This window comes from Betta splendens, chromosome 16, assembly GCF_900634795.4.
Source record: "Betta splendens chromosome 16, fBetSpl5.4, whole genome shotgun sequence".
In the NCBI taxonomy this organism is placed as follows: Eukaryota; Metazoa; Chordata; class Actinopteri; order Anabantiformes; family Osphronemidae; genus Betta; species Betta splendens.
The window spans coordinates 16475392-16500694 of record NC_040896.2 but is presented as its reverse complement, the minus strand read 5'-3'; the positions used below and the strand labels follow the sequence as shown (position 1 = coordinate 16500694).

Below are 25303 nucleotides of genomic sequence, written 5' to 3'. Positions count from 1 at the left end.
TGCATTTGAATTTTATCCCATCACACCACATATGAAGGCTGTGCAACTACCTATGAAGGCAAATTAAAACCTTTATTATGGAGTCTTTTAGACCAATTATTGCTTTTTGACCCATTTACCTACAATACTGTAATATTTACCTCTTATCTATCATTACTTCATACCCAGATCTTATAACAGAAAGTCCCTACTAAGATATATTCTGAAATCATAATGTTGAGTCTCATGGGAGTTTAACATGAAAAACAAATTAAATATATGTCAATATAAGGTTACTTAATCTATGCAAGGTGTTTTGCATACAAATGCCTATATTACTCTGTTCTATAATGATGCTACCTCAGTCCTGTCTACTGGACGCATGACCTCAAGACACCAATAAAACCACATTGTATATATGGAGTATCTGAACTTAGAGTAAGAGTTGGCTGGTGATTACTAATGCTGTTTTATACCCATCTGCATTATGTGATACCACTGTAAATGTGGTGCTCAAAGCTGAGTCAGTAGCTTAGTTGGACCTCTGTTACACTGTTATATGAAATATTGTTTAGATCTCACAGGCACACAGAGATTATAAAAATAAGAATCAAAAGTAGCGCTTCAGTTCCAGCTGATATTTATTTCCTTCCTTGAAAAAGTTCTGTACACAAGTTTATATCAACAATCTGACAGGCAGTGAATGGACAAAATGTAGCTGGCATGAGCTCCCCCTCCTTTTGAGTCTCAAAAACAGGGTGGTTCCTTGTTTATGGCATGGAGACAGTAAATGATAAATCTACACAGCATATTGCACAGGATGGATGAAAAATAAAGTTAATATATTTAAAATGCTTTCATATATATATTTATATATATATATATGTATAAAAAAAGAGTCCTGAACTGACCACCTTAAACGTAAGTAAGGATGTGTAAAAGATAGCAGTTCTAGACAGTGCCTGTCCTCAATAGCAACAACATACATAAACACACAATCTTTTGCTTTATAATACAGTCAAATATACAAAGGTCGAGTTCACGTTTTTCCTCATTTTTTCTATTTTTTCTGAAAAACACAACAACTAATAACCTGAATCTGAAATACAAATGCTATTCACCATGCCATAAAGATACTAAAACAATTATTAGCTAATAGTTAGCCGACAAGTAGAAAAGATTATATGTTCAAATACAATGAGAAACGCAGTACATGTAGGTGTTGCGGAACTCAAGTCAGAAATTTGAATATGCTTGATGTAATCATTGTTGTTGTTTGCTTGCTATGTTGATATCCTGCTCAATCCAGTAGTTGACTGGCAGATTTTGACATCAGTTCATGAAAACTTCAAGAAACAAGTCAAATTTAAAGCTACAATCTCCTCATTTGTTGTCATAGGCAAGATGTCTGACTGGAAATGCAAAAACAAGTGGCTGCCCCAAATCTTGAACGCTGTTAACCCCACGCGGTCCACAGGAATAGCCTCTACAAATAATGCCTTCCTGTGTCTTTAAGGAGCCTGCAAACTGGCACTGTAAACGTAGAAGGTAGGCTGATACAAAGACTGGTGCTGCTTTCAAGGGCTGTTGGGCAAATTGCATTTAAGTCTTTAAAATAGGTTGTTACTCTGATACCTGTGAAAAGAATAATGGACTTTCAGGTACTGGACACCGTCATGTTTAGATAGCATTTGCTGGTAAAAGTTAAATAAAGTTTGCCAAATTAGTGAATTAAAACACCAATTGCATGCTCAATGTAACCAATATTACCTCTTCTTCCTGGTTGCTTAAGTCAACAGTAGGTTGGCGCCTTTAATTTATAAAATTAAGCAATAGGCACCACTGATTCATGTTTTGGAATTTGCTGGCTAGCTTTACAAAAGCGTTTGAAAAAGGCAGACCTCCAAAGAATGAGCTTTCCATGAGCACTTGAAGGCAGCATGAAAACCAGCCTATGCCGGGGTATTAAAAATTAGGAAATCCAATACAGCTGCATTAGTAGGCTACACACACCGATTGTTGACTCCCCCATTATCTATATAGATTTGTACAAAAATACACTGAGAAAATAATCAAACTGTTTCATCTCTTTTAAGTGTCCAAAAGTGTGTACATTTAAATATAAAAACAAATCAGAAGTTGTGTGTTTTAAAAACTCTAGCCCTTCGCCTGAGAAGGAAATGTGACAGACACGAACGTAGACAAAAACAAGACCAGGTCATGTATACAAGAAATAAAAAAAACGATCAAGTCAGAAAATGCTTGGCCCAGTATATAAATACAACATCCCATATAAAATGGCATCTGAATACATGTACAAAACAAAGCTCAGAGGATGAAAAATCGGTGAGGATTTCTCTATAGCTATCATCTGAAATTAAACACCAAAGAAATTTGGTCCTGAATCGTAGAGAACACGTGTATATAAAGTTCAGCACAGATTTAAAGTTTGCGTTGGAGTCCTGAAGTTTGAAAACATTACAACAGCTGGTGATTATTTCAATGTCCTTTTTTTAAAGAGAGAGCGAGACAGAGAACGAGAGAGAGAGAGAGAGAGAGAGAGAGAGAGAGAGAGAAGAACCGAAGCGAGCGCCACCTATCCATTTAAATAACCCTAATACTAGTTTTAAACTGCTCGACAGTCTCACAGAAAATCTCAGCACAAGATAGGAACAAAGTAGGCGATCATGCTTAACATGTTTTTTGCTTTTGAGAAAATATTCAACTTAAAAGAAAAACATCAACCCACCTCGGTTTCATTAAAAATCCCTCTTGGTGACACATTACAATTAAAATGTCGCAGGACAGTCCTATTTCTGTACCTTTAGTGGTGAAGTTCACTTGGCGATTGGTAGAAAAGAAAACTTGTGAAATGTCCCTCTTTTATTCGTCTTTTTTTAATCGGCAACAACATTGATTAAGTGAACGGCGGACCGCATAGCGTGCAAAATCTATCACAGTTAACTTGTTCGTTTCAAAACAGTCCACGGCTGAGCGCGTGCCCGGGCTTTCAGGAAACGCAGCCCGTCTGGTCTCTGCGCTCCTCGTGCATGGCGTGTACCAAAAGTCCCACAGTCCGCGCGCGCATCCTAAGAAAAGTACAAAAAGCTAATTATTCGCTTTCAACGTGAGCTTTCCGCGGAGCTGCGCCTCGGTCCCCGTGAGGACGAGGGGGGGACGGGGTCTGGTTTTCAGCGGCGCGCTCGTCACGCTAACTATTACGGCCACTGCACCGGGAACCCCTCGGTTCGGTGGGTTTGGGTCATCTTTTTGCTCGTAGGACATTACCTGTCGTTCTAAATGTATAGCCTCTGGGGTTCGGCGCCGATCGCTCAGTACGTGAACACCAGGTTGGAGATGGTGGACTCCAGCCAGTCTCCGGAGATCATCTCGCTCACTTCGGGCGTGCAGTAGTCTGGGAACTCGAAGTGGGAGCCCCCAGAGCCGGACTCAAAGTTTAAATCCAAGTCCCTGTCCAGCGCCGAGGAGCCGAAGCTCCCCAGCGACATGCTGTCGAAGCTGGGGCTCGGGTTGATGTCGAGCAAGTCGTCCTCGAACTCCTCGTCCTCCGACGAACTCGACGACGACGAGGCGGACGAGTGGGAGCCGGAGGGGGTGGGCGAGGACACCCGCCGGCTGGTGTACGTGTGGCCGCCGTGGCGCTCCGAAGAGCCGCCCGGGCTGCCGCTGCTGCTGCCGCTGCTGCTGCCCGGGGACTCCGCTCCCTCCTCGCGGCCGCTGCCCGCGTCCTCGTACAGGCTGAGCGGGTCGCTGGAGTCCGCGGAGCTGCTGAGCGTCGGACTGGCCGGCACCGCGACGGAGGACGTGGGGCTGACGCTCAGGCCGCCGCCGCCGCCGAACACGTACACCCGCTTGGGCTTCTTCCCGTCCAGGATCTGCTTGGCCGCCGAGGCGACGGATTTGGACTTGTACAGGGAGTTGTGGTGGTGCTCGGACGGGTGCTCGGAGGCAAACGGTGATGCTTTGGTGCTACTGCTGCTGCTGCTGCTGCTGCTCCCGAAAAGTGATTTGTGGGTTTTGCTGCTGCTGGGCGATTTGGGTCCGTTCTTCCTCGAGGACGAGGACGTCTTAGTGCTGGTGTTGTTCGAGCTACTGTGGAGTTTCTCCCCCTTGTCCCCGCCGCTGCCCGGCTTGGGGGCGCTGGATTTGACCTTCTTCCTCGGCCGGTACTTGTAGTCGGGATAGTCCGCCATGTGCTTGAGCCGGAGCCGCTCCGCCTCTCTGATGAACGGGATCTTGTCGCTGTCTCGCAGCAGCTTCCACCGCTTCCCCAGCCGCTTGGAGATCTCGGCGTTGTGCATGTCCGGGGACTGCTCCATGATCTTCCGCCTCTCGATCTGCGACCACACCATGAACGCGTTCATGGGCCGCTTGATGTGGCCGCTCGGGGTCTTGCACCACGCCGGGTTGTCGCCCAGCTTGTGCCCGGGGGCCGAGGACGCCGCGGAGCCCGGCGAGAGGGGCGACGCGGCCGGGTCGAGGTCCATGCACGCGCCGGAGTCGGCGCTCGAGTCCCCGGCGAAGAAGGAGAGCGCCTCGGCGGTGCTCTCCGCGTGGCTCATTTTCTGCACCATGCCGCCCGGGCGCACACGCGGAGGGAGCGCTGCGTACGTGCTCGTTCTCCCCCCCCTTCCGCGCTCGCTCCTGCGAGTCACTTTAAAGCGAACTCAGCTATTTCGTCTTCAGCCTTCACAGTTCGAGGCGAGTTCTTCCACACGCGCGCGAGGCAATTCACTCCTGAGATGATGAGCGTTCAGTCCAGAGGAGCCATTAAAAAGGCTTAGTGTGTAAAAAAAAAAGTTTAATCTCCAGGTGCTGCGTGTTCAGACAGCACGGACAGTTTAGCCCCCTTCTCCACCGGGTACCCTGTTATCAGTCTCTTCCTTCTGTGTTAGAAAATCAATTCAGCCGTGTGGTGACTGAACACAGTCTACGCGGCTGCAGAGCGCAGGCTGAGAGCCACACCGCGCGCTCCGGCACTTACAGAGCGCTCAAGTACAGTGTGTAAAGTAAGTGCTTTTCTCTGCATCAGCTCGTTCTCCTCTCCTGCAAACAAAAGCCATGCAGTCGGGGGAGAGAGGGGGCAAAAAAAGAAACGCTGCGCGAGTAACACTGTCCAGCCTTCCGTCTGCACACTTGCAGCTGAGTTTCAAGCAGCCCTCCAGTCCCGGCCCCCCTCGCTCGCATTTATCCCTTCCCAAGATACAACGGCGATAAAAATCCACCAATGGGAGGCTGTCGCTACGCTGCCTCTGCGCCCAAACCACGCCCCGTCGCCAGCCATTGGCCAAAAATGGAATCTAATAATAATCAGCGCGTGCAATGAGGAGCCTCGTGTCTGACCTCATTCCAGAATACAACAAGAAACTTCTTTTTTTAAAGAGACACTGGTTTGTGTTATGGGCCCCCCTTTCCCCGCTCGCTCTTACCATGTGTATACCATTAACATATAGCTATATTGGAAGCTAAGTAGAGTCGCAGGGAAGCTGTATACGCTCCACGCGTTCAACCCCTCCTCGTCCTTCTACATGAGGCGGGGTTGGCCCGTCTTTTGTCAACCTCTCACCAGCGCAGCGCACAGAGGAAAGAGAAGGAGGGAGGCGAAGACGCGCGTGTGTGTGTGCGCGCGCGCGCCTAGCTGCCTGTACGAAAGCACACATCCGCACTGCTCTAAACTGACATCAGCTGCAGCTTTCTGTGCAGGCTCACACAAATAAGACAGAGAAAACGCGCACGGCACTGCGCTACGGCGCACAAAGCCTTACTGTTGCGCACGGAACTAATCACCGCAAAGCAACAAACACAGATTAAATTTACAATATAGCGACGATCGCTTTTGAGGATTTACCTTGTTTTGTTTTTGTTAGTTTTATGCTAATTAACAATTAATTATTACATTGCTATATAATAAACACTTATAAACACACTAATCTAATAATTATTCAACAGACTCCAGTTTTCTCAGCTTAATAATACTTTATATACCTTTTAACTGTGTGAGGGATCAGACGTAATAGAAAGAAAAGCGTGGAGGCATAACATCAGACACACGCATGGGTTAAACTGAGGTGTTGGAATGTCGCTAGATGGCGTCGCAGAGCCGGAGAGAACGCGGCTCAAGACTATAGAGAGGAAAGAGATCAGACCAAGCATCCAGAACAGTTACCAAGGGTGAATTACATAATGGCTCTGTGTGATAGGGAGGTAACCAAGCGATGCTGTTGTGTTTCTGTGTATGTGTGTTTTAGAATGACATTACAGAGGTAAGGTATAGCAAACAATAAACACATGACAGGTGAAGCCCTTTGGAGCCAGTGAAAATCAGCCTTGTTTGAAAATCACCACTGTAATACGTTCTGGTTGAAAGGGTGTGTGTGTGTGTGTGTGTGTGTGTGTGTGTGTGTGTGTGTGTGTGTGTGTGTGTGTGTGTGTGTGTGTGTGTGTGTGTGTGTGTGTGTGTGAGAGGGGGAGAGAGAGGGAGAGAGACGGGGCAGAGTGTCAGGTGTTTAGTTGCTGAAAGTGGAAGGGGAGTCAGAGGTGACTTGGATCACAACTGGGAAATTAGCATGAAAGTACATTCACCAACATTACTGGATGCATTTCACTGGTTACAATTATATTCAATATGGCCTCATATCTGCAGTGCATCCAAGTAAAGCAGTGGGTAATTGGGCTCCAATTTCTGTGCTCATGGAGCAGAACTGCAATGGAAATAAGAATGTCAACTCATAAACTCACACCACTCCTAAATGCCAGTTTAATAAGGAAGCACAGAAAAAATGTACTAGAACATCACAAGCTAGGAGGCCGGAGCCTTCAGGACAGCGTGCTCTAAATCATTGCTCCTTTACCTTTTCATACTCAGTGCACCTGGAGTGACAGCTGGTGAGCTTTACTTTGCCCATCACCTTGACCAGGTGTCCCCTATTCTATTCTATTCTATTCTATTCTATTCTATTCTATTCTATTCTATTCTATTCTATTCTATTCTATTCTATTCTATTCTATTCCTCAAAAGATAAATAAAACCTATCACCTAGTTTTGTCGCTGTACTTAACTTGAATGCGCTTCTTATGGGGCCCGGCCACACTTCCCTGTTGCTCATTCTCTTTCTCAGTCTTTTAGTATATACATTAGTATGCCAAGCACACACACACACACACACGCACAGACACACACACACAAAGTAGTGCATTCAAACTTTCCTCTCGCTTCTTCTGCCTCTCTCTTTTACTGCCATTGTTCCAGGGCGGTGCAGCTGCCACGCGAGTTGGAGTGGGTCGCGTGCCAACCCTAATCTCAACAGGTGTTCTTTTGGGTTTCTCTCAGTCAACCCGTCTAACCCACCCACTCCACCCCCCCTTTTCTTTGTCTGTGTTCCCTTTCTCTTACTCACCGCTTGTTCCCTTCACTGTGGGTTTCACTGTACGACCTTACCACAAACTACTTTTCCTGCTCCTCCCATGCAAACTCAAACTGTGCTTCATCAGACCCAACATAAAGTTCAAAGCCTGTTCTGCCACACACGTTGCATAAAGTTGATTATATAGATTTTAAAACTTGAAAAGCGATGTCATACGGTTGTGTAAAGTATGCATAACACTGTAGACACTATTTACTGTATCAACAACATCACTGTTACATGCCGTGATGAAAGGGCTACAGCAAACTAAATACAAAAGCACAGAAATAAAGTGATGAGCTATCAACAAATGCACCTGATGCTAAAGATGAAGGAAATGTGAACCATCAAAAAGTAGGCAGCGCATGTTTAAAGAGTTCTAAACACTTGCTTGTGTTGTTCCACTGGTTTTCCCTCAGGCTGTGACATGCTCTGACACATTTCCTGCTTTCACTGCAGTGACAGCTTCTCCTCCACTCGTTTCTGCTTCACTCTGACACTGTATGAAAACTCTTGGTCTGAGAGTTTCATTTTTAAAGTGTGGCAGAGGTCTTGCTGCTGCTCACCCGTCCCTGTCTGTTTTCCATTTTCTGCTCTACCCCTCTCTGTTCAGTTTAGCTCATTTTGTTTTATTGGCATGGATGTTAGATGATCAGTGTTGCCAAAGGACCCCCATTGCTCTTTCCTTTCTCTCCACGTCTCCCTCTCAAGATAAATCTAATCTGAGGTCATCTGTTATTCAGAACACTGACACCATATGGCCAGCCTCCCACTCAGAGTACTACCAGCCAGTTTTATAAAAATTTAAACTCTTCCCATATGAAATATGGATGCAGCTGTATTTTGGCTCCGCTGTCACAAGCGCAGCTTTAACATAGGCTGCTGAAACCACGCCGCGTATACATAAAGATGCTATCACCTGAGAAAATCCACTCACGAGAAGGTGCAGATGGATCACATACCGGCAGAAACGGTTCAGCACAGAACAGACAGACATGGACATGTTTACATTTTGGTGAAAATCGTCAGTCGTCACTATGCCTGACACCGACATTGCAATACAACACTGGACGTGTGCTCTCCGGCGAGCAGCGAATCACCAAAACAGCATCATTTGACAATATGGTCAACATCATCCATCAGCAGACTACAAATAAAGCTCTGTGCTTTATTCTGTGTTGCTGTTATCAAAGTCAGTGTCCACAGTGTTTTACAGCTCTATACGAGACAGATGGCCGGGTTACTGTATGGATGAAATGTATTTATCCAGTCGTTTTTCTAAAGCTTTTGTTTGAACAGGTGTTTTAAGGCCAAGATACAGACAAAGATGCAGACGAACACGAACAAGAACACACAAACTCCGCCGTCAAAGTCTTATCTTATCCAGAAAGAGCAGCTGCAAAGTATGACCCCAGCTTAGCTGTTAATGATTGGCGGTGCATTTAAGAGTGTGTGTGTGTGTGTGTGTGTGTGTGTGTGTGTGTGTGTGTGTGTGTGTGTGTGTGTGTGTGTGTGTGTGTGTGTGTGTGTGTGTGTGTGTGTGTGTGTGTGTATACACTAAGTATAGCCCAACAATCTCGCCTCTTTCTCAACTGACAGGCGCTCATTATTAGAGGTCTAGCTTTGATTTGAGCGCAGCAAGGTAAATTTGAACATCTGTCACATTTCAGGGTCGTTTCTGTGGGCAAAAGCAAACACAGGCAAGGAAGTGATTAAGTGCAATCCACACACAGCAGATAAATGTGTGAAAACAGCTATTTAAGATCAGGTTCATCGTTAGCTATTTTAAGTCTATTTTAAAATTTGGGCCGTACAGTGTCTGCATGTTATTAATGTTTATTAGTTGTTTTCTCTCTCAGTAAAATTTAATTGCTTGTTTGCAAAGCAGCACAGACAGACAGACAGACAGACAGACAGACAGACAGACAGACAGACAGACAGACAGACAGATAGACAGATAGACAGATAGACAGATAGACAGATAGACAGATAGACAGATAGACAGATAGACAGATAGATAGATAGATAGATAGATAGATAGATAGATAGATAGATAGATAGATAGATAGATAGATATGTGAGCTAATTGTTCTGGGAGTGTAATAAACAAAAAGCAGGCAGTTGTGCAGGTGTGTAACGTACTACATTATGCTTGCAATAAATTGCCTCTTCATTGTCAGTAACATGTTATGTAATGTAAGTGCACCCAATGGCTTTGTTTCAGTTCCTTATTCGGGACCAAAGAAACATAATGAACAGGCAGTTGGATGGTTTAACAGGTTTAGACTGCTGACAGTGGCATTCTTGATGGTCCCCGTCATTCTGAGAGTTAACACACTCCGTGTGGCGCATGCATATTAAAGTATTTATGACATTTGACACATGACCTTCATGTGAAAAGTGCCACAGTGTAAGACACACATGTTCTCCGCCACTGGAGTAGGTGACTGGTCAACACACAGTGACAACTTCAATACGCCATTAAGGCTGCAGGCATATATCAGAAATGTATGAGATGTGCATGCCTCTGTGTGAATAATTTATGTATTTGTGTGCATAAATCTGAGTTCATCTATATGTGTGTGTGGGTGAGTCTGTTGTCAGAGGAGACCACATGTCACTGAGCTCTGACAGTATCCAGGTATCAGAGAGACATGGTGTCACCTCCAACCTTTACCCCTGAGAGACAGTGTATGTGCATGCGCCTGCTCGCGTGCATGCGTCCTACCTGCATCCAAACCCATCAGAAACATCAAGATCCAACTGCAACATGTCAGGTCTAAAAGTAGCTTACTGTACTATAGCTGGTTGACTGAGTCTATAGGGCATTGACGGGCCAGCAGACAGTGTTGCATACACTACACAACACATTTTTACTGTACATATCGTTTCAGTTTTCACCTTTCCCATACTCACTAACAAAAGACATAATCTCAGCAGTCACGCAGATCTTAGATGATTTTAATAGAAATTAAATTAGTGTCCCATATAATGAACATGCCATCCTAGTAGATGCCAGCGGTTTGTGTGATTAGAGTAAACGTCAGATCAGGAACTTCTGTTGCAGTTTTCATTCCTAAGAGCTTGCCTTTGGGTGTCTGTAACAAGGGTGGGTAGGATTTCTGCTCCCCGTCTTCCGCCTTATTAGAAACATATTGGATGTAATCTATCCTCCATCCAGCAAAGTGACAAAGTGCTTTCTCACCAATTACTGACTGCCAGCTCCCTCTTCTCACCTGGCAGGCAGAGGATGTGGTTAACAACGTGTGTGTGTGTGTGTGTGTGTGTGTGTGTGTGTGTGTGTGTGTGTGTGTGTGTGTGTGTGTGTGTGTGTGTGTGTGTGTGTGTGTGTGTGTGTGTGTGTGAGAGAGAGAGAGACACAGGAAGGGAGGATCAATGTGATCAGTGACAGACGAGCAACATATTAAGCCAAAGAGAGAGATTTACAGATGTCACTGCTCTAGTAAACCCGCCATTGTCACAATATTTTTTTTCTCCTTCCCTAAAACTACTTTGCCCTACAGTTCAATTTGGCTTCAAATCTTTTTTATTTTGGTGGCCATGTTCAAATGTCTTAGTGTGTTTTCAACAGCTAAACACATTGAATGAAATAGGTTGGTTAACATAAGCAGAAATAAGGTTAATGACTCTGAGCAATCAATCCTAGAAGAGTGGAACTTAAACAGTATGCATGTTATATTGTACACACGGATGCCTGGTAAATACAGTGAGAACAAACCAAGTTCTGTGCATTTGTCGTAGAATATAGAATATCTCACATAAAATGGATAAAAATAAGAGTTTCAATAGTGATGTTTCATGCCTCAAGTTCAAAATAAAATAAATAAAAGCAAACCCTGGAAAATCACGGCCACTGTGAGCAGTGTGGAAGCTGAAGGCCAATGTAACCAATGGCTGAACGGAGCCTTAGTCATCTGGCAGCACAAGCACAATAGCTACCAGCTGTTTGGCGCAGCCGAGCGGAACCGGTTGTCTGTCTCACCCTCGTTTGCTCAGAGGCAACACAAGAACACACACATGCAGATTTGCACTGCACATACATCAAATTTACTGTAGGTACTGTCTTTGATACAGAGTCACGTGATCAAACCCCATGTTCGAACAGCCACAGCATGAAGAAAAGACGCCACATCAGAGGACAGCATGCACCTTATTTCCCACATCGCCTCGATGCTTTATTAAATTAACACTTGCTTAAACCATGTTTTCCCAACAGTCTCAGCTGCCGCACAGAATGTTAATGATGCTTTGGTTTCAGACCAAACATCTGGATGGGACTGTATTTTCAGCTAAAACCTGCGAATGGTAGGATGATACTTGGATGGTTTTTGTGCTGCACAAATACAGCAGCTACAACCATTACAGTCAAGCATCAGATGCCTCTGTTGTTTCAAAGGTGCACCTTAAGACAACCTGGCCACAGTTAATGCAGCCCTGTGGGGGCACAGCTACGGGACCAGACAGTGTCCAAGGACAAAAGAGACGGCTTGTCAAGTCAACGATTTAGGGAAATAAAACCAAGACATTAAGACATTAGTCAAGGATTAGAGAAATCATCTGTCTTTGTGCAAAAAACATTTTACAAAAGTAGAGAACATCAGGTAAAAAGCTGCTTTCAAAGACTCTGTCAGAAGAAGAGGGAATTACAAAGAAGGGAAAGCAGATTGCCTCCCTTCAGACTGATTTTGATGGACAAAAATGACTAGTTCGGTGCTGACAACAATGGGATTAGAGCAGCCTTTGAAGAAGACCTAAAGAGGTGAGGTCAGAGGTGGGAGCGAACCACACCACCAAGCTAAAGGAGGATAATGGAAGGAAAGCAGCGCAAAATCACCCAGGTCACTAAAACGAAAGATGCTGGAACAAAGACCTGAGCCCCGCTGAGTTTAAAGGAGTAAGAGGAGGAGACTGCTACTGAAGAGGAAAGTCTGAGAGGAAGGTCTCTGTGATGGACCGGACACATGGAGACAGAGAGGACGAAGCTTCAAACAAAGCCATTTCACACGCTGGCCATCAACCACTACCGCTCTGATTATTACCGCTATAAAGTTTAAAAACACATTATCTTCAGCTGTTGGTTTGTTGGTCTGTGTTAAATTCTAATGAAGCTTTAATGCAATGTTTAATATTTAAGAAGAATTACATTATGTCCCCTTTTAGTCTGTATAGGCAACATATGCAGGACATGATATCATACATTGCTTTGCTTTCTTTACTGTACACAAAATATTCATGAAGCAAACTATTACTGTAAGTCTAATTGCTTCAAGGATAAAACATTCATGGGAGAGAAAAGCTCTCTGTGGTAATGTAATCACCAGCGCAAACACAGATATAAAACTCATATTCAGTTATTATTACTTTTAAATTGGGTACATTTTAAAAACATGAAGATTTTTGGAACTTGCCCTTTTATATGTTCCAAACAACACTGGGTTTGTGCATGTGAAACCCAGAGCTTCTCGACTGAACTCACATCCTGCGTGTTCCAGATTCACCATAGTGATATCAGCTCAGTTACCGTCAAGCCTGACTGCATATTGAATATTAAATCATTGTTGGCTACCAGGCCATGCAGGACATCTTCTCAGCCTTTTCATTCAAACCTACACGGTTCGTATGGAGGTTGGTCCGCTTCATAGACTTCTATCAGTGTTTAAGTGTTGGTGTGTAAAACTAAGTGCTTAGCAGTTAACGAATAAAAAAAGCATCTGCTGAAGTAAAGCAACATCTGCCTCTGTGATGCTATAGAACCAAGGAGGTGGATCTTGAACGCCTGGTTGTCTTTATTAAATAACATTTCAGACTGACCTGATGCAGTCACTTCATCTGTAGTTTCACATTTGCAGATCTAGCTTTTTTACATTGAAACTGTAGAGTAAAAACTAACGAGTGTGCATTTTCAACGGTTGCGTCAGTGTCCACATCTACACCCACTCCCACAAGTACACGCAGCAATTTGTCATGACGAACGACCGGCATTTCCAGTGATTGTTGGCTGATTGACGTTCTCAGCCGGTCTACAGTGATGGAGCCAGACAGCTACACGCTCTCACACACACGCGCGCACAAACAAATTCTGCCAGTCTGCCACCGCAGAGTTAGCAACAGTCTGCGTTTCGCCTCCCTCACTTCTCCAAGCCAGTCGCTCTGCACTGCGGCAGGCAGGGGAAGGAGACACACTCTTCCGCGGTTCACTCCCATATTTTTTGAAGGAGCACAGACGAGGCGCAGGCAAAATCTAGACAGCATGGCGTTGTTTGCCTTTTTTCTGTCGGCGCGTTTTCAAACGGGGAGCTGCTGCAGAATCCGGCAAATGTTTTAGGGATCTCTTGCCTCGTGTCGAAAGTTGTCTTCAGAAAGATCTGGAGCCGTCGTCGTTGTGGAAGGAATATGCACGAGTCAACCTGCTGACCAGAAAGATGCACAGAAAGCGGGAGGAGAGAAGAGGAGTTGGGGACCTATGTGGTGAATTCTGAGCGCGCGCACGCTTGCCATGTTCCAAAGATCTGTTGTTGGATGAGTGTGAGAAGGAAGGAGCGATGCCAAAGGGTTCTTCCTGCTTTGCTTGGTAAAAACTCTTGCAGCAGCCGAGTCTGGGCTCGGCTGCTGCTGATGGAAATCGCCCGCTCTCATTCCAGGCTGTGGATGCGGCGGGGCCTTGTGATCGCGCAGATTCTGCGCTCGCCATACGCAACGTGAATCATATCCGACACGGCGAAATCCAGCCAGGCGAGCTGTCCAGCAACTGGCACCCAGCCTGGAGAGATTGCAGCCTCAGTGGAGGAGAAGGAGAGGCAAACAACTGGGAAATGAATGAATGGTGTGTGAGAGCGAGCGAGCCAAAAGGGGGGGGGGGGGGGGGGGGGGGGGAGAGAGAGAGGCAGAAAAGAGCTCCCAGACAGAGTGACCTACATTCAGCACTGTCTGGAGTCAAATAGAGTGAGAGGGGCGAGAGACGGCCAGCAGGAACAGAAAGTGACTCGAAGAAGTAGCAGGATAGACAGTTGGGGGGTGAAAGCTCACAAAAAGCTGATCCTCAGCTGGGATCATTCATTCGTCATTCTGTCCATCCTCCATTTTTCCCTTTGTCCATTCTCCCATGCTCCCTTTCCTCCTTCCTCTCGCATCCTCTTCCTACCCGCTGTTCTGCTGCTGTCTGTCCATCCCTCACCATTAATCAACCATTGTCTGGGGCGTGTGGAACAATACAGCTGCCTATGGTGCGGCACACCAGCAGGCAGAGAAGCATTTGGGGGCGTCCGTCCTCTCACTTGTGTTGTTTTTACTCATGTTCCCCATCCTGTCCCCTTTGTCTCTTCATCTACTATTGCTTCCCTCTCACCCCCTATTTCCCCATTCTTTAACCTTCCTCCCTCCATGTCCAAACACCCTTAACCCCTCCCCACCTACATTCATCTCTGTCCTCCTCCTCTCCCACTCGCAGCAGTTATCTGTCTCTGGGCAGCTCTAATGGTTTTTCTATGGTGGATTACTTTGTCCAGTTGCATGCTGTTATCTAGCCACACTGCATTGTAAGGGAGGAACCAAACGGACTCCCTTTTTGTTTAAAACATAATTAGTTATAAGATTGATGAGCAGCTATAATAATTATGACAGTAGCAAATAAGCAAGTCATGTGATGCCGTTATAATAATCTTTCTCACTAAATATTATTTTCTAAACCACAAGTAGTAATGTGTGTAAACCTAAGCAAACGGACCCCACCGTGTGTTCATTGTTGTTTCCATGATAACACAAAAAGTCTTCAGGCTTCTAATGCTCACCCCGTCTTTTCGTCATTCCCCTCTTCCTCTTTGCCTCCTTCTCCTCCACCTCAGTCAGTCTGCAGGGATCGGTGTTAAGGGCATGAGAAGGGATTGCAACTGAGAGAAGGGAAATGACATGGGTAATGGGTGAGGACATACAGGCACCTGTCAGGGAAAATCAAGAGCGGAGACGGGGAGGAAATACATTATTCATGCTATAGAATTATTTTTGCTTTTTGCCTTCTTGATCAGAATCATACATTTATTTATACTCAGAAAGATGAGGACCTTCTATCTGTGGCGCCGTTATTTTTGACTTTTAGCAGCACCCGTGGGAAAAGCTCACAGTTCTCAGGCCTTCACAAATATATCAGTGAGGAGGTGTTTGTTTGAAAACCTAATTTGTGTGAAAGAACAACTGAAAAGTGTAAATCTCTACCACATTGAGCTACAGCGACTACACAACATATTCACACATCACTGACATACAGTAAATGGCTTTCCCCACAGTCTGTAAACACAACATTTACTGTAAACAATACATAGACAGATTTTATAAAGGAAACACATTCAATATTGACTAACTTATTCATATGAGCATATGTTATTATTATTGTATGTATATTATTGGACGTATTTAAGACTGACACAAAGTGATTAATAATTAATAGTGATCAATTATAAAATAAATATTGATGCAGCTCTATCACAAAAAGCAGCGGCTGTGGCCAAGATGATGATCTTTATGCTCCAGCTCCACCTCTAATGCTACATCTTTGTACAACACATGATGTGCATGTTTAATTGGTTGTGTTGCTCACTGCAGCACTGAGGCGGCCTAAATCATCACTAAGTGCCCCCAGTGGCTGGAGCCCTGACAGACACTAGCTCACATGTTTGACAGGCTTGTTTAGGCCGTGGCTCTTTCTATATCAACATAATAAGCTTGACCTTTAAATAAACATGCATTCAGGCAACCAGTAGCATCCCCCTACTTTTTATACTGCAATCTTCCTACATCATCTGGAAGGTCCATTATTTGTAAAAGCCATTTCCACATCACACCCCTTGCTTTAAGCCACTTACAGATACTATTATATGCACTTACATTTCTTCCTGTTTGTCTCACTTTTATCTAATAACCTGTCTCAGGGAAATTGAAGAAAATCTTCACAACCGAAGTGACTTCAACATCATAGAGTGCATTATTACTGGATGGGTTTGTTCTTATTGTGAGGAGCACAAGGCAGACAAGTCTACCTGTCAAATACAGTCCAAAAAGTGCTGGTAAATTAGAGATGCTGTGCAGGACTAACAGGATGGTGAATGCACTTTGCTGTGCTCCTCTAAGTAAATGGCATCTATTAGTGGAGTGAGGTTTTGTATTCTCACCATATAGCGCTGCATGGTTCCTTGCCAAGTCCTTTCTATATGACATTTCACCAGTGAATAGTAGATGCAGCGTTACAGCCTTTTCAAAATGGGCTCTATAATTTAAAAAAAATGCATGGTTGTCAGTCCTAAAGGAGTTCTATGTGTTCCAGTTTCCAAAAAGATCATGTGTTTTTCTAGTAATGCTTTACCTTTTGTACCATACAGTATGAATGTATGCATTACATTATAAGAGAATTCAACCCTTGAGAACAACAAATTACAAAGTTGTGTAATATGGAACTGATTAATGCAGTTTCTATTTGTGGTTTACCAAATGTCTATGAACAGCATTAAAGCAGACATTATAGATGTTATAAGGTCTCAGGAGACATTATAAATCCATGTGAAGGCAGAATTAATTAATTGATCTAGCCGTTACAGGTGTACTTAATAAAGTGACCAGTTTCATTCAACTGATCTTAAGTAGGTAACATGTAATCACTGAATATGGTGTAATGTTCTTCTAGTGTTTCATGCAAAAGGTCAAGTTTAGAAAGTTGTTAAATTAATGAGTTGTGTCCTCCTTCCTGTTATTGTCACATATTTTAAACTTTGGCACAAGAATGACTGTTGAGCATGACACTAATAAAGATATGATCTTCTTCATGCTGTTGTTGCTTTCTGTGCCCAATACACTACTAGTAGTGTCAGCAGGTGGTCAGTGCTGAATTAAACCTTCAATGATTATATCTGTGAATCAATAGTTGTTGGTTAAGGGACACATTTGCCAAGCAAGATGCATAAAAGGTGCACTGATAAATGCACCAGGGCAAGTGATGAATCACATCAACAGGGTGCAACGCCCCAAACACATCTGATTGTAACCTCCATCTTGTCATCTAAGCCACTTCTAGTGCATATATAGGAACAACGTGGCTTTACCATGTTTGTGAAATAACCTGCTATATTTAGGTGAGTTTGACAATGAGGTTTCTTTTTATCCCACTGAAAGCTTTTAACTTGTTAAAACATTCCTTATTTTAATACAATTTCTGCTTTTCCCACGGAAACCATCAAAGCCCTGTTTGAAGCAGCATGCTCCAATGCAGAGCCAGATCTGTATGAATCTGTGTTTTGACATTATACAGACACACCAGTGTTTACTGAAGATGCTCCGCGCTGCACGCACTTAAAACTGCCGCTTTAAGGTTTGCTGCTCCGCCTGGAACAATGTCCGCTTGTATCTGCCGCCGTCTCGCTCCTCCGGAAGGTGAAAAGCAGGTCTCAAGTAACAGACAGGTGGAACCTGCTCTAAACTACTGACTCAACTCCGTGGGACGCGGCGAGTCACACACATTATGTTGTGTCAACAGATGTACAGATAACCCATTTGAACCAGAGTGGAAAAAATATGTGTGCAAACACACACTCTTCAGAATAGGTTCTTAGAGCAGTGTACACAACATTATGTGTGTGAGACGCACAACAGAGGCGTTTGTGAACTCAAGTTCAGTTTAACGGACCCGAAGTGCTGCTTTCACACACACACACACACACACACACACACACACACACACACACACACACACACACACACACACACACACACACACACACACACACACACACACACACACACACACACACACACACACCAGCTGGTCTGAATAGAGTTAGAGATCCTTGTCTTTGCTTTTATCAACTTTTGATTCACAAACGTCTATGAAACACTCGAATAGAAATAGAAATGTTTTACAGTATAAAAGGAAAAGTATTGTATAAATGTGTTGTAAGTGAAGGTGTGTATGTGTGCTTCCATTGTGGAGATGCAAATAGGTATAATGCTGATGTGTCCATTTGCCTGTAAATATGCCCTGTCAGACTTTTTTTCTTCTTTTTACATAGTGAGTATAGCTACACATTGACGCGGTGTCCTTGAGCCAGTGGCAGCAGCACACATATTGTATGCACACATGCAACACAACATGGCTTAATAATATGGAATTTGACTTGCAGACACATGTAGTCAGAGGGTAGGCACCGTTACAGGTAAGCATAGTCTTAGGATATTCCTGTGGAATGACATGCTGTATGTTGACATGGTAAACTGCATACAGCTCTCCATGCTTGGGAGGAAAAAATACAGATTAAAAAGCACCAAAACAGCCTGAAAACAACGTAATCATGTGCACCCGTGTTTGGCCAGTTCAGAGAGGTCATCCTCTGCGGTGAGCCTCAACTCCACGGCACGCATGAGGTAGCTTGAGTTCTTCTTTCTCACGTACAGCACACAGACAATGACAAACATCAATAGGCGCAATACACACTGAACTTCATGGCCAAGGACCCACAGATACGTGCACACAGACACACACACCTCTCCCAGACAGTCCCATATGGACTCATTAGGGGCCAGTCTATCACCACCTGTGCACTGAAACGCCCAGCGGACCAGCAGTGACACTGACAACGGGCAGGAGCTGAGCAGGGAATACACACACACACACACACACACACACACACGCAGGTGCAGACTACCATGCACATATGGAGCATGTGTACAGAGCTATAAGATACGCACCATGTGGAGACAGGCAGCGGCGGTTTATAAACAGGACGTGTATTATAGGTTGAAACTAACACACGGGATCAATTATAGAACAACACACTGTGTATTTAAACTTTTATGCACAAACACCTTTTTACAAAATGACATTTCTTCATTAAGAAGTTTTTGGATTAATGGGTTCACACATGAAGAAATGTAACGAGGTGTTTTTTTTTAATTGTCCTTTTCAGACTTTGCCACATCCACTTTCTTAACAAATGGAAGAGCAGGGTGGAAACAATAGACCAGACGCAAAGGGACCAAAAGTTTAGTTTTATTGTTGGAGGATAAAGGTAAATAACCTGGGTCAGTGATATCTGACTCTGGAAAAGCACGGTCTTGACTCATCCTATACTGTACATGAAACATAAGGGTGATTAACGGTTAGGGTCACGCTAGGAGGTCGCTTTATGGAACTATTCTGACATGTTCAAAGGACTGTGTGAGGGCCAGGGTTAGAATGAGTTTAAGTTAAAGTGAGGGGAGGTTAGGCATTTAGTCATGAAGGTTGAGGTTGGGTTAAAAGGGCCGGGGCATGCATTATGCCTCGTACGCTTGAGAAGGAATTCCCAGGGTGCCTCTTGATCTACCTGCTTTAAGGGGTCTGCATGTATGAGAGACACAGACAAGGCAGGGGAATTAAGGCAGTGTGTGTGTGTGTGTGTGTGTGTGTGTGTGTGTGTGTGTGTGTGTGTGTGTGTGTGTGTGTGTGTGTGTGTGTGTGTGTGTGTGTGTGCGTAGACCTTCTAGTGTCAAATGAAATTCCCAGAGCGACTGTTGATCTACCTGCATTAAAGGGTGTTTGAGAGTGTGCATGAGTGAGAAAGGTGAGGTTGGGGGAATTATAAAGGGTGGGGTGACTCGGTGTGTGTGTGTGTGTGTGTGTGTGTGTGTGTGTGTGTGTGTGTGTGTGTGTGTGTGTGTGTGTGTGTGTGTGTGTGTGTGTGTGTGTGTGTGTGTGTGTGTCCTCTCCAGAAACAGATGGTCTTGTCCCCTCACTGTGCTGCTTATCAGGCTGATTGCTGAATTATAGCTGAGGTTAGGGAAATTGGCTCCGTACTGGATTTGGATTTAGGAGTTTGCCCCCTGGAACCACAACACAGCACTATTTATAGACCCAAGACTTTAAAACGACTACACACTTTGATTTATACAAAAAAGAAGTTGGTCTCTTTCCTGCATCATCCTTTACTTACCTTCAATAAACTGATGAAGTTGAGCTAATAAAAGCTTTATTCTTAGCTACGTGGCCACCACCTGACTAGAACATCTCCAGTAAACACATCAATCAAACATCTACAGCCCAAATTCTTCCTTACAGCATGAGTGGATTTTGGTATTGTTTATCAAAAAAATATATTTATTTATAAATCTTCAATGTAGGATTGGCATCCATCAGGTCCTGGTAACAGTGGAATGAATGTGAGACACAATCTGGAGGAGACGGTGCTTTTATCAACACAATATAAATTAACACTAACACATTTAATAGACAAAAGATTTTGCGTAGTATATGACTTTATTACAACAATATCCTGAAAACTGTGACTGTCAGAAATCACACATAATCTTAGTAGGTCAGAGCCACAGAGCCCCTCTTTAATGTATACGCCCATGATAAATCACGTGCGAATGCTGATGCCTGCTCACTCACATAAAACCTAATTTCTCTAGAGCTTCCTCCCTTTCACCGTCTTCCCCTGCAGCGCACCTCCCCAAACTGGCCTTTATCTGTGAACTTCCTCTAACCCTGTCCTGCTAATCTGCCACGTTTGAAGGGAGCCACTGTCAAACTGCGGAGCTCTAATAGACCCCGGTAGCTACAGTAAAGGCTAGAGTAACAGAGAGCAAAAGGGAAGGCAGCATGGTTAACGGCAAGATCTGGTAAAAGGGCTGTTTCATCAGCTGATTTCAAGGAGAAAGAGGCCGCTTACATCACAAGCACATAGAAATGGTTGATGCCAGCTCTTTTCTCTTCATATCTATTTCACTCTTCATAGATGTAAACTTCAATGGTCAACACTCTTGTCCATACTGGGGAATGGTTATCACCCCGTGTTTTTTTTTTCCTGCGCCGCACATATACCAATATGTTTGTTTTAAACAGAGCCAGCGGACGGGAAGCAATGCAGTTCTCACCATGTTTGGATTTGGATTTAAAACTGGCACTTTCACACTTGACTTGCTGGTGCATTTTACAGCTTTTGCAGAAGCGATTTTAATAATCAGCAGGGTTCCAGTGAAACTTCTACAACTTTGCTGCAGATGTCACAGAGGGCAAAGGAAAAAGATTCAAGATATTACACATTACAGAAAAGTCTGTCATATCGCATCATCCTTGCACACCTTATGCCTCCTTTTATCCATTGTCTTATCTGAGCTGCTCTTTTCTAGACCCCTGCTATGAGCAAGAAGAAAGAATGGCTGAAATGGGTAAGAGAGGGGAGGTGGAGATGAAGGATGTCTACAAAAATAAAAGTTTAAAGCAAAACTTTCTGCTTCCAGGTTTGTTGGTGCAATTCAACTTTCTTGTAAAGACATTTTAAACTAATTTCCAAATTTTTCCTGCACATCTGATGGCATGCTACCTTGGATTTTTCAATCACTGTATTTATCTTGAAAATAAATAAATAAATACCATAACTGCATTTACAAGTGTCACAAGGACTGGGAAGTTGTCTTCTATAGAGTTTCAAAATATCATAGAAGTAGAAGTCTGTCAATACACAAGATGAAGAACAAATTAAAGCAGCAGCTTCTTCAAAGACTGTTCAAAAAAGCATTACTATTTATTATTTTCCATCAAGAAAAATGTTTGTACCTGATTCAGCATAGTTTTACCTTTTGACCTACAGCATATTTATATGAAGAAAACAGATTCCTGTCTCTAGAGAGTTGTATCCATGTGAAAACCATGAATGTCTTTCTTCCTTAGCCTTTTAAGAAAAACAATTTATTTTATATTTATTTCTCCTCCACTTTAACACATTGTTGCGTTTGTTTTGCACTGCTTGTATGTAACCCCTAACATAGCATTGCTGCTATCCTTGAGCTCGCATTCTTCCTTCAATGCTGGACCGCAACACGCAGCTCCACATCTGCTTGAGATTCGATAATCTTTGCATTGCTGTAGGAATTATTGAAAGCTGCAGCCTCAAATAAGAACGATGCTCTCATGATAATAACCACACTTCCTTTGGTCGCCGTTATCGTGCCAGACCTGAAATCTTTATTACTGTACAGATGGATCAGTAGGTTTTCTTTTTAATTTGACTGATGCACTCTGGGATTGCCTAAGGCCTCACAGAACCACACTACCTGTTTAAAAACTTTGTCCTAAAAAGCAAATGAACACAGAGTATTGGGGTCATGTGACACAAAATGGAAATTATACTGTTGGCTTGGTGATGAGCTGTCCGAAATCTACTTCAGGATATTCAAAGTCGCCTAATATGCGAAGAAAAGAGCCTGTGATCTTTTCACCTTCAGGCTGTAAAAAGAGTAACCCGCTGAAACCCGTTGACACAGTGTGGTGCCTAACTGTGTCACCGTTGTGTGCCCTACTCCACAACGATAAACAGATTAAATAAAACACCAAGCACTGTGATAGTTCTACGCCTCTGGTTTAGTGCAGATCCCACTTCTGTCATTGTATAGATATTAAAACACATGAGTCGTGAGTCATGTAGTAACAGACCCCCAACCAACCTGTCATGTGCCAATTCCAGTTAGCTCCTTCAATAATGAATAAACTGACACATAAAATCAGTGACCCCAGACCTCAAAAGACCTCAGACACTTTAGGAAAACAGATAAAACTACCTGCTATAAATCCATGGGTTTAAACTTAGTAATGTTTTTTAGTTTAAAACACTAAAAGGGTAATCACACGCATTATTACTTCTTTAGGAGGAACCTTTGACTTCATGTGTCTTAAAAGTAAACTTTGCAACAGTTCTGCAGACAGGTCAGAGTTGACCCCTGTATACCACCACAATAACCTTTATTTATTTATATCACAAAGCACATTCTGATTCTTTAAAAAGGTGGTTTTAATGCTGTGCCTGTCCTGTTTCCAACAATATGGGTTGCACCATTGGAGGTGAGGAAGTCAAAATGAATGCAATGCGTGTGCACTCCTGTAAGTGTTCATGCAAATACAGGCTAGAAAACTCAGTACAGTCTAATTTGCAGCTGAAAAGCCTTTAATTGTGGCTATGAACAAGGTGCTTGTGTGCTCCTGTGCATGTGTGTATGCGCTTGTGTGTAGTATCCTGGTGCAATGCCAGTGATTCAGTCATTAGCATCCTGCCTACACACACACACACACACAGCTGCACCACCAGCCAACACCCTAACACACACACAAACACACACTGTAATTCCCATTTACACACACACACACTCACAACATACCATTCAATTTCACACATGTCAGGGGAGATTCCCAACCAGGCAGTCATATTAAACCAACTCATTATTTATGCAAGGGGAGAGATTGCCAGTGCCAGATTTGCCTCATAAAATGTTAATATATTCATCAGGAAATTGTAGTCTTTTAATCTGCCCCACCAAAACACACACACACACTTCTGCCACTACATCACCATACTGTGCTCACTCTTCCCTTCCCACTTCCTACTCCAATTTCCTATCTATCTTCTTATCTTCATCCATGAGGTCATGGACATGTGCAAGATCCAGGATGATGACCTAAGTGACTCCAGACTGTAATTTTCTTTATGACAAACCCTTTCTAAATTAGGAACGTATATACAGTAGCTGTACACACTGGAGCCATAATTAAAATTTAAAATTTGTTTTGAATATAGATTCATAAAAACTGTAGCATCAAAGTATATTAATAACATATTCATATAATGAATAGTTTATATTGTAAAGGCAATATGAAAGATAATTAATTATTCTAGACACTTTACTTTTAAGTAAACATAGTATTATATTATTTTTCACATTTTTCCTATCACATTTCTTTCCTACCGTGACTGTTGGACAAAAATATCTCCACTCCCCCTTTTCTTTTATTAAAAAAAATCTCTCACCTAAAATGAAGCAGGGCTAGCTAGCTGAAAATTGCCTCAGTTGCTATGCAACGGCAGCAACATCAGCAAAGCCCTGTCATTTCCCAAGCCAAACTAATATCCCATAATAACCTCAAATAAGCCCTCTGCTAGTGTGCGTGTGTGTGTGAGAGAGAGACAGAGGTAGAATGGCAGACTGTATCCATCTGTCTGTCTGCATGAATACTGTACTTGTGTGCACATTATACACGTCTGCATAAAGAGTGTGTCAGCCCATCCTGTTTTTGCCCATTGTGTTTGGTTTTGGCTGTAGCAACAGAGCCTCAGTCAGTCAGTCTAAAATAAAAAAGAGATCCTGGGGTTATTAGAATAGCATAGGGCTGCAGTAAATGTGAAATTGTGTATTTTTCTTACAAGTAGCTGCTTTAGGGGACATTAAAATCAAAGTCACTGTTAGTGTTAAGATGTTTTATGTTACAAAATCACTATAATTTAGTCTTGGCACCATGAACATCATTTGATGGCAATGTTTATGTCCAAATAACACATGATATATTAGTTTGTAGCGGAGAGACAAATAACTGCACCAATAAACAACAATGACAACAACAACAACAATGCTGTACAGTACGAGTTGCTGTGTATGTTGTTGAGTTGTTGCGTATATGCCATTTTCTCAGTAAAAAGGTCATTTTAAATTGCCTTCAAAGATTAGAAAACTTAAAAAGGGACGTTAAATAAATTTACCTTTCTACTTCCAGCCACTACTTCAGTGCATTGAAGGAGCCATTTGATCGTCCTTGATCAAATGGCTCCGCTTGGAGCAGACTGAAAACAAAACAAACCCAGTCACCATTTGTACTGTAAATGTGCAAACTCTTATTTAACTGGCAAACACACACGTTCTCATGTTTGAACCAACTCTCTATGTGCAATATACTGTGTTGATCAGCCAGTATATGGAAGTCTGACATTCAGAGCATCAGGTAATTGGATTGTTTTTTCATGCAGGAGAAGTGGCTGCACTTTTCCAGCTCCATATGTGATGTACCGCCTGAAAGAATGTATGGATTTTAGCATGTGAAA

At 43.3% G+C, this 25303-nt stretch overlaps 1 protein-coding gene across 1 annotated transcript; it reads right to left on the bottom strand.

Annotated features, from left to right (window-relative positions):
- Positions 1 to 602: 602 nt before the first annotated feature.
- Positions 603 to 6394, bottom strand: sox4b (SRY-box transcription factor 4b). The gene has a single exon (XM_029127946.3). It carries the CDS (start codon positions 4572 to 4574, stop codon positions 3312 to 3314), a length of 1263 nt encoding a protein of 420 aa, XP_028983779.1. The 5' UTR covers positions 4575 to 6394; the 3' UTR covers positions 603 to 3311.
- Positions 6395 to 25303: the final 18909 nt, after the last annotated feature.

Bases quoted from the DNA above. Each gene is read 5' to 3' on its own strand.
- sox4b (XM_029127946.3), bottom strand. From the start codon at position 4,574: ATGGTGCAGAAAATGAGCCACGCGGAGAGCACCGCCGAGGCGCTCTCC.